This window comes from Microtus pennsylvanicus, chromosome 8, assembly GCF_037038515.1.
Source record: "Microtus pennsylvanicus isolate mMicPen1 chromosome 8, mMicPen1.hap1, whole genome shotgun sequence".
Lineage (NCBI taxonomy): Eukaryota > Metazoa > Chordata > Mammalia > Rodentia > Cricetidae > Microtus > Microtus pennsylvanicus.
In genome coordinates, this window is record NC_134586.1 from 105,569,692 (window position 1) to 105,582,998 (window position 13,307).

The window sequence follows — 13,307 nt, forward strand, 5'->3', positions numbered from 1 at the left end:
GTCAGGGCTACACAGAGAAACCCTGTCTCAGAAAAACACCAAAACAATGACCACAACAATAAATAGAATCAGAGAGCCACTCACCCACACACTCAGGAATCCCAGAAAACATAAACTGGAAACTATAATATATATGCAGAAGACTTGATGCAGGCCCGTGTAGGCATGTGCATACTGTCCCTGTCTTTGTGAGTTCATATGAGCTTTGAACATGTTGATTTAGAGGGCCTTGTTTTCTTCGTTTCCTCCATACCCTCTGTTTTCCACTCTCCTGCCTCCTCTTCCTCAGGGTTCCCTGAGCCCCGAGGAGAGAGATTTGATGGAGATACCCCATCCACCTAAGGCTGAGTTTCCCAGGTCTCTCACTCTGCACAATGACTGTGGTTCTCTGTATCTGTTCCCATCTGCTACAGGAGGAAACTTCTCTGATGATGTTTTTTCACTACTTTGTTTTTCTCTTAAGATTAGTAGTATTTGGTTGTATCATAGGTCCTAGGACTATCTGGTCTCAGGTTCTTGGCTTCTGAGGCAAATGTCGGGTATTGGTTTCATTTTGAGTAGGCCTTAAGTCAAATCAAATATTGGCTGGTATATTGGTTGGTTACTCCCACAAGCTAAGGGGCTCCTTTACACTAGCAGATCTTGGAGGCAGGACACCATTGTAGATCAAAGGGTTTGTGGCCAGGTTGGTGTTCGTTTTCTCTCTCTCTCTCTCTCTCTCTCTCTCTCTCTCTCTCTCTCTCTCTCTCTCTCTCTCTCTCTTTTGACAGGGTTTCTCTATAGCTTTGGATCTTGTAGACCAGGCTGGCCTCAGACTCTCAGACATCCACCTACCTCTGCCTCCTGAGTGCTGGGATTAAAGGCGTGCAGCACCACCATTAGGCTTTGGGTTGGTGTTCTTGTTTCTCTTTTGGTAACTTGTAGAGTACTTTCCTGTACCAAATAATCTAGAACGTAGACGGCTCTATGTAGGCACCAATTCTATTTCTCCATGTTCAGTGTGTTTCACAACTGCTTGTTGCTCCAGTTCTGGGAATCTAATGCCCTCTGCTGACTTTCATGGGCACTGGGCGCACACTACGGTGCACTAATGTACATATAAACACTCACATGAAATAAATAAATAATAAATAAACTTTTTAAAAAGCAGGAAAAGAAAGGAGAGATGATGGAGAGACAGAGGAGGAAGGGAGGCTGGCAGAAAGAGAAAGAGAGAGAGAGAGAGAGAGAGAGAGAGAGAGAGAGAGAGAGAGAGAGAGAGAGAGCGCACCTACTTCGTGGCATCCTGAGCTTGCTCACTCATTGGTTTGAGGTTCTCACCCTGTTATCAGAATGTGGGCCCCACATGGAGATGCTGCTGTGTGATACAGAACAAAGTGTTTCCTCTCCCTCAGTCAGCACCACTGTCTTGGCTCTGGGATGAAGTTGCATGTATGCTTCCCAGGGCCCCTCTGCAATGTGGAGATTAACGAGTGTGCATCCAGCCCCTGTGGAGAGGGTGGCTCCTGTGTGGACGGGGAAAACGGCTTCCGTTGCCTCTGCCCACCTGGCTCCCTGCCTCCTCTCTGCCTGCCTGCGAATCATCCCTGTGCACACAAGCCCTGCAGTCACGGAGTCTGCCACGATGCATCTGGCGGGTGAGGCCCCTCCCCAACACTGGACCCCTCTTCTGCTGTCTCTCTGGTCACCTGCCACCCCTGACTGCCTCCCCCACCAGGTTCCGCTGTGTGTGTGAGCCTGGTTGGAGTGGCCCCCGCTGCAGCCAGAGCCTGGCTCCAGATGCCTGTGAGTCCCAGCCCTGCCAGGCTGGCGGCACCTGTACCAGTGATGGAAGAGGCTTCCACTGTACCTGTCCCCCTGGATTTCAGGGTGTGTGTCCCCACCTTCCTCCTCAGAATCCCTGATACCCTTGTTTCTCATGTTTCCTTTCTACTCTTTTTAAATCTTTGTCCTCCGCGCTCCCTTCTCCCCCCCCCCCCCACGTGTGTCTCTGTGTGCTCATGCCTGTGTGTGTGGGCTAGATCCGGAAGAGGGGTAGGTGTCCTCTTCTGCCACTCTATCTCTTCCTTTGAGGCAGGGTCTCTCCCTGAACCTGGGGTTTGTACTTTCTTGGATAGGCTGGAAGCCAATGAGTCCCCGTTGATCCCCCTGTTTCCTTCTGACTTGCAACTGGGGTTACAATTTGTTATATAGATGCTGGGGTCTGAGCTCTGATCCTTATGATTGGGCATGAGGTGCTCTTAAATACTGAACCATCTTTCCAACCCCTCTGCATTTTCCTTTCCTTTCCTTTCCTTTCCTTTCCTTTCCTTTCCTTTCCTTTCCTTTCCTTTCCTTTCCTTTCCTTTCCTTCTCCTCTCTCTCTCTCTCTCTCTCTCTCTCTCTCTCTCTCTCTCTCTCTCTCTCTCTCTCTCTTTCTTTTTTGGTCTTTTCTGGATATCAGGGTGGGACTCCATGGCTGGGGGGACGGGAGCAGTGTGTCTTTCAAGACTGTCTAAATCCTGCTGGTTCTCTACAGGCCGTCAGTGTGAGGTGCTGTCCCCCTGTACTTCAAGCCTCTGTGAGCATGGAGGCCACTGTGAGTCTGACTCCGGCCAGCTGACTGTCTGTTCCTGTCCCCCAGGCTGGCAAGGTACACCAGTGTCCCTCTTCCTCTCTTTTCTCTCTTCCTCCCTTTCTACCTCCTTTTTTCTTCCTCCTCCTTTCCCTCTTCCTTCTTTTCCTGCTTCTTTGGGAAGCCAAATGGGACCCACCCCTGTTCTGCCTTTGAAGGTCCTTCCTTCTGGGAAAAGAGCTGGATCTAGACATTCACAGCTCAGGATAAGAGGGAGCCATCTGGGGCTGAGAATGCTGTAATGCCTGAGGTTTGATGGCCATTTCCTGCCTCAGCCTGCGGGTTCTTGAGCTACAGGCCCCCCTCACACCCCACTTTACCTCTCTTACCTAATTACTTCCCCTCTCACCTCCAGGCTCACGGTGCCAGCAGGATGTGGACGAGTGTGCTGGTGCCTCCCCCTGCGGCCCCCATGGTACCTGCACCAACCTGCCTGGGAGCTTCAGGTGTATCTGCCATGGGGGATACACTGGCCCTTTCTGTGATCAGGACATTGACGACTGTGACCCCAGTAAGTGCAGGGAGCCATGGGGTGCTTCCCCAGGGAACCCACCCATCAAACCATATTGTGTGCCTGGCACTGTGTTGCTGTATCCTTAGTTCCACCTGTAGCACTGCTGAATAAACAGTGGACTGGTGAGATGGCTCTGCGGGTAAAGGGGCTTGCTGCTAAGCCTGATGACCTGAGTTCAATCCCACAAGGTGTCCTCGGCTCTCTACACAAATACCGTGTGTACACACACGTGCACACACACATGCACACACACAAAGTAATAATAAAAAATTACAAAAATGTTATAAAAAGTTTAAAAAATGTTTTACTTAAGCCAATATAGAAAATATTTTTGGGCAGTGGTGACTGGCACATGCCTTTAATCCCAGCACTTGTGAGACAGAGGCAGGCAGATCTCTGTGAGTTTGAGGCCAGCCCTGGTCTACAGAGTGAGTTCCAGGACAGCCAGAGCTACACAGCGAAACCAAAAAACAAAACAAAACAAAACAAAAAACAAACAAAAAAGAAAAATATCTTAATTTCCATATATAAGTCTGAAAATTTGAATCTGCTAAATGTATTTTACTGCTTTTTAAATTTGAACTGGCAGCAATACCAAGGGCCCGTTAGCCTCATGGCTGGTCGTGGCTGCACTGTTCACACAAGTCTGCACTGAGCTCACGAATCTGAGCAGGCATTAGAAGTTCATGTGTTCTTTGGTACTGTGAGATTGGCCCCAGAGCTTCCAGGGATACCAGACTCTATGGGTACTCCAGCCCCTTATTTTAAAATGGCTTAATGTTTGCAAATAACCTACATACCAAAGACTTTCAGTCATCTATAGATATCTTACTTTTTATTGAAATGCTTTTTTTAAAATATTTATTTATTTATTATGTATACAATATTCTGTCTGTGTGTATGTCTGCAAGCCAGAAGAGGGCACCAGACCTCATTACAGATGGTTGTGAGCCACCATGTGGTTGCCGGGAATTGAACTCAGGACCTTTGGAAGAGCAGGCAATGCTCTTAACCTCTGAGCCATCTCTCCAGCCCCCTTATTGAAATGTTTTTACATTTTCTTATTATTGTGTGCATGTGTGTGGGTATATATGGGCTACATGTAGAGGTCAGAGGACAGTTTTTGGGGATTCTGTTCTTCCACCTTAAGGGACCTGGGGCTCTGATTTAGCATATCGGGCTTGGTGACAGGTGCCTTGCCCATGCTGAGCCATCTTACCAATTTAGACTTAATTTTTAATTTAAATTTTATTATTGTGTGTATGGCGTGTGTGTGTTCATGTATGTGTGGAGGCCACAGGACAGCTAGGGGTTGGTTATCTCCTACCGCGTGGGTCCCGGGCATTGGACTCAGGCAGTCAGTCATGTGTGGCAGGCACCTTTACTTGCTGCACCACCTTCTTGGACTCTCCGGATAGTCTAAGCACTAAGCACAGTGCAGATGCTATGCGTGTGTTTCCTATGCTCTGTTGCTTAGGGGATAATGAGAGGAAAGTTTTTAAGTTTTTATGTGCAGCATTTGTGTGATCTCTGATTTTCACCCTTTCCTCTGCTGGTTGAACCTGCGGATTCTTGTAGGCAGATTTTTCTTTGGGCTGCCAGTTTACAGAAAAAACAAACAAACAACAAAACGACATGGAGACATTATTAATTATGAAAGATTGACTTTAGCTTAGGCTTACTTCTAGCTAGTTCTTACAACTTAAATTAATCCATATCTTTTAGTCTGTATCCTTTTACGCAGCTAGGTTACCTTTACTCTGTTTTGCCCATCCTGCTTTCTCTGTGTCTGGCTGGTGACCTCACCTTTCTTCTTCCCAGAGTTCTCTGTCCCCAGGAGTCCCGCCTAACCTCTTCCTGCCTAGCTAATGGCCGTTTGGCTCTTTATTAAACCAGTCACAGTGACACATCTTCACACAGTGTACAGGAATATTCCATAACAGATTCTGAATTTCAGGATAGCTAGGGCCAGCTTTATAACTCACAGGGGATTTTTTAAATTTTACTTTTATTAATTAATACATTTTTTCCCAGCCCAAACACAGTTTCCTCTCCCTTCCTCTTCTCTTCCCATCTTAATTCTTCCTCCCCATCTCCTCCTCCTCCAAATGAGATTTTAAAAAATCCTCCGGGTTGAATCTGGCTTCTTCTTGAGTTTTCCCCTGTGTGAAGTGTAGTTGGGTCAGGGCGGGCTGATGTGGGCATAGGGAATGACCAGACATCCTTCCTGCTCACTGCAGACCCTTGCCTCAATGGTGGTTCCTGCCAGGACGGCGTGGGCTCCTTTACCTGCTCTTGCCTCACTGGCTTTGCTGGTCCTAGCTGTGCTCGGGATGTGGACGAGTGTCTGAGCAACCCCTGTGGCCCTGGCACCTGTACTGATCACGTGGCCTCCTTCACCTGTACCTGTCCACCTGGCTATGGAGGCTTCTACTGTGAGAATGACCTGCCGGACTGCAGCCCCAGGTGGGTGGGGCCTGTGGCAGAATGGGGACCAGGGAGGGCTTCCTGACCTGGCATCTGTCTGAGGAAAAGGCAAGGCTGGATGGAAGTCAGACTCCAGTCCTTGCAAGGCCCAGACTGGGACGGGTGGCCTTCAAGGTGGTGGAGCTTGACCCCCTTGTCTTATTCTCCAGTTCCTGCTTCAATGGAGGAACCTGCGTGGATGACGTTAACTCCTTCAGTTGTCTGTGCCGCCCTGGCTACACGGGCACCCACTGCCAATATGAGACCGACCCCTGCCTCTCCCGGCCCTGTCTGCATGGGGGCGTCTGCAATCCTACCCACCCAGGGTTTCAGTGCACCTGCCGGGAGGGCTTCACTGGGAATCTGTGTCAGGTGGGTGGTGGCTAAGGTCCTTGGGGAAGAGTCCAGAAACCAGGTGGTGCCTGTGGGGCGTCTTGAAGGGAGAAGCCCACCTTGTCTCTAGGGTCTCTCCCAGCACTGACCTTGAGGGCTTCTTTTGCAGAACCTGGTGGACTGGTGCAGCCAGTCACCCTGTCAGAATGGGGGTCGCTGTGTCCAGGCTGGGGCCTACTGCATTTGTCCCCTTGGGTGGAGTGGCCGCCTGTGTGACATAAAAAGTCTACCCTGCAAAGAGGCTGCAGCCCAGATGGGTGAGGGGCAGCATGTGTCGGGTGTGTGGGGCTGAAGGATGGTGCATATCTCTTGCTAGTATTAGTCGAACGATGGGGCCACATAGCATGTGGATCTAATGAGGTGTGTGACTGTGGTATAGTTGGCCAGGGTGGGGAGACAGCTGGGATGCTGTGTGTGTGATGTGGGCCGGAAGAGCGAAGGGTGCATGACTGCCTCACACCTGACATCACCGTCTGCTCCTCAGGGGTACGGTTGGAGAAGCTGTGTCAGGCAGGTGGGCAGTGTGTAGACAAGGACCACTCTTACTACTGTATGTGTCCAGAGGGCCGCACCGGCAGTCACTGTGAACAGGAAGTGGACCCCTGCACAGCCCAGCCCTGCCACCATGGGGGCACCTGCCGTGGTTACATGGGGGGCTATGTGTGTGAGGTAAGTATGCATCCCAGGGAGAGGGAAGAGAAGCTAATCATGCATGGTGTGTTTCTTTTGCCTGGTGGGGGAACAGGAATGCTTCATGCGTGGAGGTGAGAACTCTACCACTGAGCTTCATCCCTAGTCTGCATGTCTGGTTTGTATGTTTTTGTTTTTTGGTTTTCTTTTTTGAGGCAAGGTTTCTCTGTAGCTTTGGAGCCTGTCCTGGCACTAGCTCTTGTAGACCAGGCTGGCCTTGAGCTCACAGAGATCCTCCTGCCTCTGCCTCCTGAGTGCTGGGATTAGAGGCGTGCGCAGCCAGACCTAGCAGTCTTTATCTCTCCTGTGGGTATGTGTCTGTGTCTGTGTGTGTGCACTGGGTGTACACAGTACTGTGCTCAGAAACCAGAGGAAGACAACAGCCATCTTCCTCTGTTACTCTGCTTTATTCCTTTGAGGTCCTCTCACAGAACCTGAAGTTAGGCTGGTAGCAGTGCCCCAGTGTTCCTTCTGTCTCTACCCTGGCACCTGGGTTACAGACACAGAAGACCATGCCTTGCTCTTTGAGTGGGTGCTGGGGATTTGAACTCAAATCTTCATGCTTGTGCAGCAAGTGCTCTCACTGAGCCATTTCTTCAGCTCCCAACCCTCATGTCTTTGTGAATGGATCTGGGCACGTTTGTGTGAGTTTCTGTCTTCAGTTCTGTGTTTCTGTGGGCATGAGTTGCTCTGTCAGTGTTTGTGTCTAGATGGGTGTTTTCCCTGTGTTTTCATGAACATATGTCCCCATATGCTGAGTGTCCTGGTGGCCTTCACAATCTCACTCTGACCAAAAGCAACTTGAGGGAGGAAAGGGTTTGCTCACAGATTACAGTCCGTCATTGAGGGAAGCCAGGGAAGGAGCCCAAGGCGGAAAACTGCAGGGCGAAATGGGAGCAGAGACCACAGAGGGACATCGCTTACTGGCTTGCTTCCTTTGAATTGCTCAGCCGCCTTTCATATATAGCTCAAGCCCCCGGGGATGGGATCACCCCGAGTGGGCTGGGTCCTTCCACATCAAGCAGTCAAGAAAATACCTAGACAGTCATGCTGCAGGCCAATCTGAAGGAGGCAGTTTCTCAAGTGAGATTCCCTCTTCCCAGACGTGTCTAAGTTTGGTTCAAGTTGACAAAAAAAGAAAAACCAAAAAAACAAACAGTGTGTTTCCTTGTACTGGGTATGTCTGCCCTCTCTATTGGCTGTATATTGGATGTCTCCATGTGTCCTTTTGTGCTGGGATTCCTTGTGTTCACAGGTATTCCTAGGCATGTCTGTGTCCCCTAGATCTGAGCGACTTCCTTTCTTGCCCCACTACAGTGTCCTGCTGGCTATTCTGGTGACAATTGTGAGGACGATGTGGATGAGTGTGCCTCCCAGCCCTGCCAGCATGGAGGCTCCTGTATTGATCTCGTGGCCCGCTATCTCTGTTCCTGTCCCCCTGGCACACTTGGTATGTCAAGGCCAGAGCTGGGGACAGGCTAAGAGGCTGTCTCCACACTCCACTGACCACTCTCCCATCCCCTAGGAGTTCTCTGTGAGATCGATGAGGATGACTGTGGCCCAGGCCCATCCTTGGATTCAGGACTCCGGTGCCTACACAACGGTACCTGTGTGGACCTGGTGGGTGGCTTCCGCTGTAACTGTCCCCCCGGATACACGGGTTTGCACTGTGAGGCAGACATCAATGAGTGTCGCCCAGGTGCCTGCCATGCAGCTCACACCCGCGACTGCCTACAAGATCCAGGTGGGCACTTCCGCTGCCTCTGCCATCCTGGCTTCACAGGGCCTCGCTGTCAGACTGCCCTGTCCCCTTGTGAGTCCCAACCGTGTCAGCATGGAGGCCAGTGCCATCCCAGCTCAGGCCCTGTAGGTGGGCTGACCTTCACCTGTCACTGTGTCCAGGTAGGTGTGAGTGGCCGGGGTGGAGGCTCTTGGGGAAGGAGAAGGGGGTGTGGCCTCAGGGAAGGGTATTGTCTATAAGGGAAAAGTGGAAGGCAAAGGGATTCTGAGAGATGCTGAATTATGGTTTGGAGAGTAACTTAGTGAAGTTGTGGCTTACTGGGGGTCCTTCCTGTGGCTTTCTGGGGGTCCTGAGGTCCTTAGAGAAAAGGGGAGGTCGCTGAACTTGGAGAGGTTGGGAGAGGGAGGAAGGGTTATCGTTTCTCAAATCTTGACCTTCACTCTTTCTTTTCCACCTTCCTGTTCTTTTCTTCTCATTATCATTTTTTCCCTTTTGATTCCCTCATCCCATCAATAGCCATTCTGGGGTCTGCGTTGCGAGAGGATAGCACGCTCCTGCCGAGAGCTGCAGTGTCCGATGGGTATCCCATGCCAGCAGACTGCCCGTGGGCCACGCTGTGCTTGTCCTCCTGGGCTGTCCGGTCCCTTCTGCCGGGTCTCTAGAGCGTCGCCCTCAGGCGCTACTAACGCCAGCTGCACAGCTTCCACTTGTCTGCATGGGGGTTCATGCCTGCCTCTGCAGATCGTCCCTTTCTTCCGCTGTGTATGCGCTCCGGGCTGGACTGGCCCGCGTTGCGAGACCCCATCTACAGCCCCTGAAATCCCCGAGGAGCCACGGTGCCCGAGAGCCGCCTGCCAGGCCAAGAGAGGGGACCAGAATTGCGATCGCGAGTGCAACACCCCGGGCTGCGGCTGGGACGGCGGCGACTGCTCGCTGAACGTGGACGACCCCTGGCGGCAGTGCGAGGCACTGCAGTGCTGGCGTCTCTTCAACAACAGCCGGTGTGACCCAGCCTGCAGCTCCCCAGCCTGCCTCTATGACAACTTTGACTGCTACGCTGGTGGCCGCGAACGCACCTGCAAGTGAGCTCACGACTCTGTCCCCTGCCCATCTGAATTGCTGCACTGTCTGTCAGTGAGTCACATCTGACCCAGTTTTCCTGGAAGTCCGTTTTTGGACTGTCTGATGGAGCTGCTTCTTCGTTTTTCACAGCTGCCACCGTCTGGGGTTCCATTCACCTATGTGCCTCATCTTTGACCATTTGTATTTCCCTCTACACATCTCGCCCGTTTGTTTCTGTCTGCCTGAAGTCACACATTCCATCTGTCTTTCTAAAATTTAAAAAATTAAGCTCATACTTTTAATCCCAGGACCTGCGTAGCAGAGGCAGGCAGGTCTCTATATAAATTCAGCCGGGTTGGTCTATGTGGTGAGTTTCAGGCTGACCATGATGAGAGCTTGCCCAAACCAAAACATTACACTTACTTATTTAGCATGTGTGCATGTGGTGGTCAGAGAACCCACTCGCAGGGATCTGCCCTCTCCTTCCACCTTGTGAGCCCTGAGGCTGTCTGTACACCCAGCTGTCTGTACTTTGTCTTGTCCATCCATCTGTCTGCCCGTCTTTGTGCCCTGCTAAATTCATATGCCTCTAATGGCCATCCTCCTGTCCCGTGGATCCCCCGTCTCCCTCCGTGTGCCTTCCATCTCCTCGCTTGTCCCTCTCCATCCATACATTCTACATCTCTGCATCTATTCCTGTGCCCCCCCATTTGTCTGGAGCCCCCTCCTGCCTTCATCTCCTCATTATCTTCCATTCCAACCTTCCCAAGCCCTTCAGTCACCCCGACTGCCTCGGATATCCCATGCTTGCTCTTCAGTGAGGACGCTCTGCTTACTCCTACTGGCTGAATTGTTCTTCCCTGAAGCAGTTCCTCCCACCTCCTTCAAGCCTCTGCTTAGATGGTGTTATCTACATTGTGAACTACTCCTACCTCCAGCACGTCCCATGCTTCCTAGTATTTAATTCCAACACTGCCACATATACATTTATATTAACCATTTATTGTCATCTAATTAGAATGTTGTATATTCTCCTCACCTGTCTCCTATGACATCTCTCTCCACCCACCGGGATGCCAGTTTTTCTGGGGCAAGGAATTGTGGGTGGTGTAGTAATATGGGCGGCGGGGCTGTGTCCCCACCACCCGGCTGCCTGCTCGGCTAGCTTATGCCCCGAAATAATTACACAGACACTGTATTCTTTTAATCACTGATTGGCCCTTAGCTCTAGCCCTTACTGGCTAATTCTGATATCCCAATCAACCCATCTCTAATAATCTGTGAGCACCGGTCTTACCGGGAAGATTCTAGGTCAGAGCTTCATCGCGTGTGTCTGCCTGGGAGCGGGGCATGGCGTCTCTGCTGAGGCGTCTGCTCCCGAGAGGAGAGCTGTCGAGTCTGAGCTCACTTCCTCTTCCTCCCAGTGTTCTGTTCTGTTTACTCCTCCCACCTATCTCCTAACCAATGAGAGCCAAGCAGTTTCTTTTTATTTAACCAATGACCTCCTCCATCAGGGTGGGATCTGGGTATCTATGGCAGCATGTAGCAGGTGCTCAATTAATAGTTAATGCATTGATACTGGTTGAACATCCCTGATCCCAAACCCGGAACCCCGAACTGTGTGGAGTGATGCCACAGTGGAAAATTCCATCTTTTACCTTATTGATAAATTGCAGCCAAAATTCAGGTTGGGATGTAGTTCAGTGGCAGAGCGCTGCCTAGATGGCATGGGGCCCTTGGTTCCATCCCCAGGAAATAAAACAACCCCCAAACTCAGGCACACTAGAGACATATAGTTACTTTTGGGCTATGTGTTTTTTCTTTTGTGTTTAAGCTTGGACATTATTCCTGAGGTGCCTTACATAAATTATGTATAGAAGGCTGGGGGTGTAGCTCAGTTGGTGGGATGCTTGCCTAACATGCACAGAGTCCTGGGTTTTGTCTCAAGCACCAGCTAACCTGTGAGCGGAGATGCATGCTTGTAATCCCAGCACTCAGTTGTTGGAGGCAGGACAGTTCATGATCACCCTCAGCTACATAGTTTTTTCTTTCTTTCTTTCTTTTTTTATTTAATAGGGTTAGGATTTTATTATGTAGCCCTGCCTGGCCTGGAATTGGCTATGTAACCCTGGCTGGCCCTGGAACACCCCTGCCTCCGCCTGGAGTACTGGGATTAGAGGTGTGTGCCAGCATGCCTGGCTAACATAGGGAGTGTGAGGCCAGCCTGAGATACGTGAGGTCTTATCTTAAAACAATGTTTTGAAAGATAATTCATTGCATATATAATAGTTAAGAAAATATGCAGCTGCATTTACAGAAAGTCTGACATATGGAAGGTCATTCGAGTCCCCTGTGCAAGGTGCAGTAGTACTCTTTGCTATGTGTGCATTTAGGTGTCTGAGGGAATCTCTGATGGTGTGTTCTCTGCCTCCAGCCCGGTTTATGAGAAGTACTGCGCTGACCACTTTGCAGATGGCCGCTGTGACCAGGGCTGCAATACTGAGGAGTGTGGCTGGGATGGACTGGACTGTGCCAGCGAGGTCCCGGCCCTTCTGGCCCGAGGGGTTCTGGTCCTCACGGTTCTTCTGCCCCCTGAAGAGTTGTTGCGTTCCAGCGCTGACTTCCTGCAGCGACTTAGCGCTATTCTGCGCACCTCTTTGCGCTTCCGCCTGGATGCTCGTGGCCAGGCCATGGTCTTCCCCTATCACCGGCCAAGCCCTGTCTCCGACTCCCGTGTCCGACGCGAACTGGGTCCCGAGGTGATCGGGTGAGTGACTATAGCCCAAGTCTGGGTACAGTGGGCAGGGCACTGATGATCCAGACCTTGCGTTTCACCCTTCTTAACTGAGAGCGTTCCTTGCTATGCATCTTCTACAGGTTTTTCTTTTCTTTACTTTTAAAGATTTATTTGTCTATTACGTATTCTGCCTCCGGGTATGCGTGCACACCAGAAGAGGGCACCAGATCTCATATATAGTTGTGAGCCTTCATGTGGTTACTGGGAATTGAACTCAGGATCTCTGGAAGAGCAGCCAGTGCTCTTAACTTCTGAGCCATCTCTCCAGCCTGGGTTTTTAAGTGTCTGTGAGGTTTTTTGTTGTTGTTGTTGTGGGTCATGTTTATCCTGTGCACACCACAGGGAGCCTAGCTGCAGTGCTAGGGTTTTACCCTTCAAATGCAGATGACAACACCTCCTAGTGGTGACAATGAGAAATGCCTTCAGATGTGTGTGTGTGTCTTGGGGGGAGGCTACCTAGTGGAGGTGTAGGGGTGGCCGTTCAAAATGGCACTGGGGATATGGTGCTACTGCCTCCAGGAGAGACAGGTTGTTTCTAGAGCAGTTAAAGGCATGTGTGGACTTTTAAAAAATAACTTCAATTAAAAAGTATTCATTATCGTGTGTATGATGTGTGTGTGTTCCCAAGAGCCATGACACTCAAGCCACTGCATGCATGTGGAGTTAGAGGACCATTTTGTGGACTCAGTTCTCTCTGCATCTTTATGTGAGCGCTTAGTGCTTCAAACCAGGTTGTCAGGCTTGCATGGTAAGCACCTTGCCTGCTGAGCTGTTTTGCAGGCTTCCCCCCCCCCTTATTTTTGTTTGTTTTGTTTTGTGTTTTATAGGCTCTGGCCTGTAAACTTCCATGTAGGTTGGCTTTGAACTCATGGTCGGCCCATCTCAGCCCTCGAAAGTACTAGGATTATAGACATATACTGTATCTCTGATATACATACTCTCTCTATGCCTCCTCCATCTCGTGAAAGTTGCAGAACTAGCCTCTGGTGACCAGGCAGGGGGAATTGGAAGTGAGAGGGGCATTTGCTGA

General features: G+C 50.5%; 1 protein-coding gene across 1 annotated transcript in view; it reads left to right on the plus strand.

The window, feature by feature from the left end:
- Notch3 (notch receptor 3) overlaps positions 1 to 13,307 on the plus strand; it is a 44,814-nt gene that overhangs the window by 14,117 nt on the left and 17,390 nt on the right. The window contains exons 13-24 of the mRNA XM_075984282.1: positions 1,445 to 1,637; positions 1,718 to 1,869; positions 2,519 to 2,632; positions 2,970 to 3,125; positions 5,369 to 5,594; positions 5,765 to 5,966; positions 6,097 to 6,244; positions 6,472 to 6,656; positions 7,995 to 8,127; positions 8,203 to 8,579; positions 8,935 to 9,500; positions 11,915 to 12,247. Of these exons, the coding sequence (XP_075840397.1) occupies positions 1,445 to 1,637; positions 1,718 to 1,869; positions 2,519 to 2,632; positions 2,970 to 3,125; positions 5,369 to 5,594; positions 5,765 to 5,966; positions 6,097 to 6,244; positions 6,472 to 6,656; positions 7,995 to 8,127; positions 8,203 to 8,579; positions 8,935 to 9,500; positions 11,915 to 12,247 (2,785 nt within the window). The remainder of the gene's footprint in view (positions 1 to 1,444; positions 1,638 to 1,717; positions 1,870 to 2,518; positions 2,633 to 2,969; positions 3,126 to 5,368; positions 5,595 to 5,764; positions 5,967 to 6,096; positions 6,245 to 6,471; positions 6,657 to 7,994; positions 8,128 to 8,202; positions 8,580 to 8,934; positions 9,501 to 11,914; positions 12,248 to 13,307) is intronic.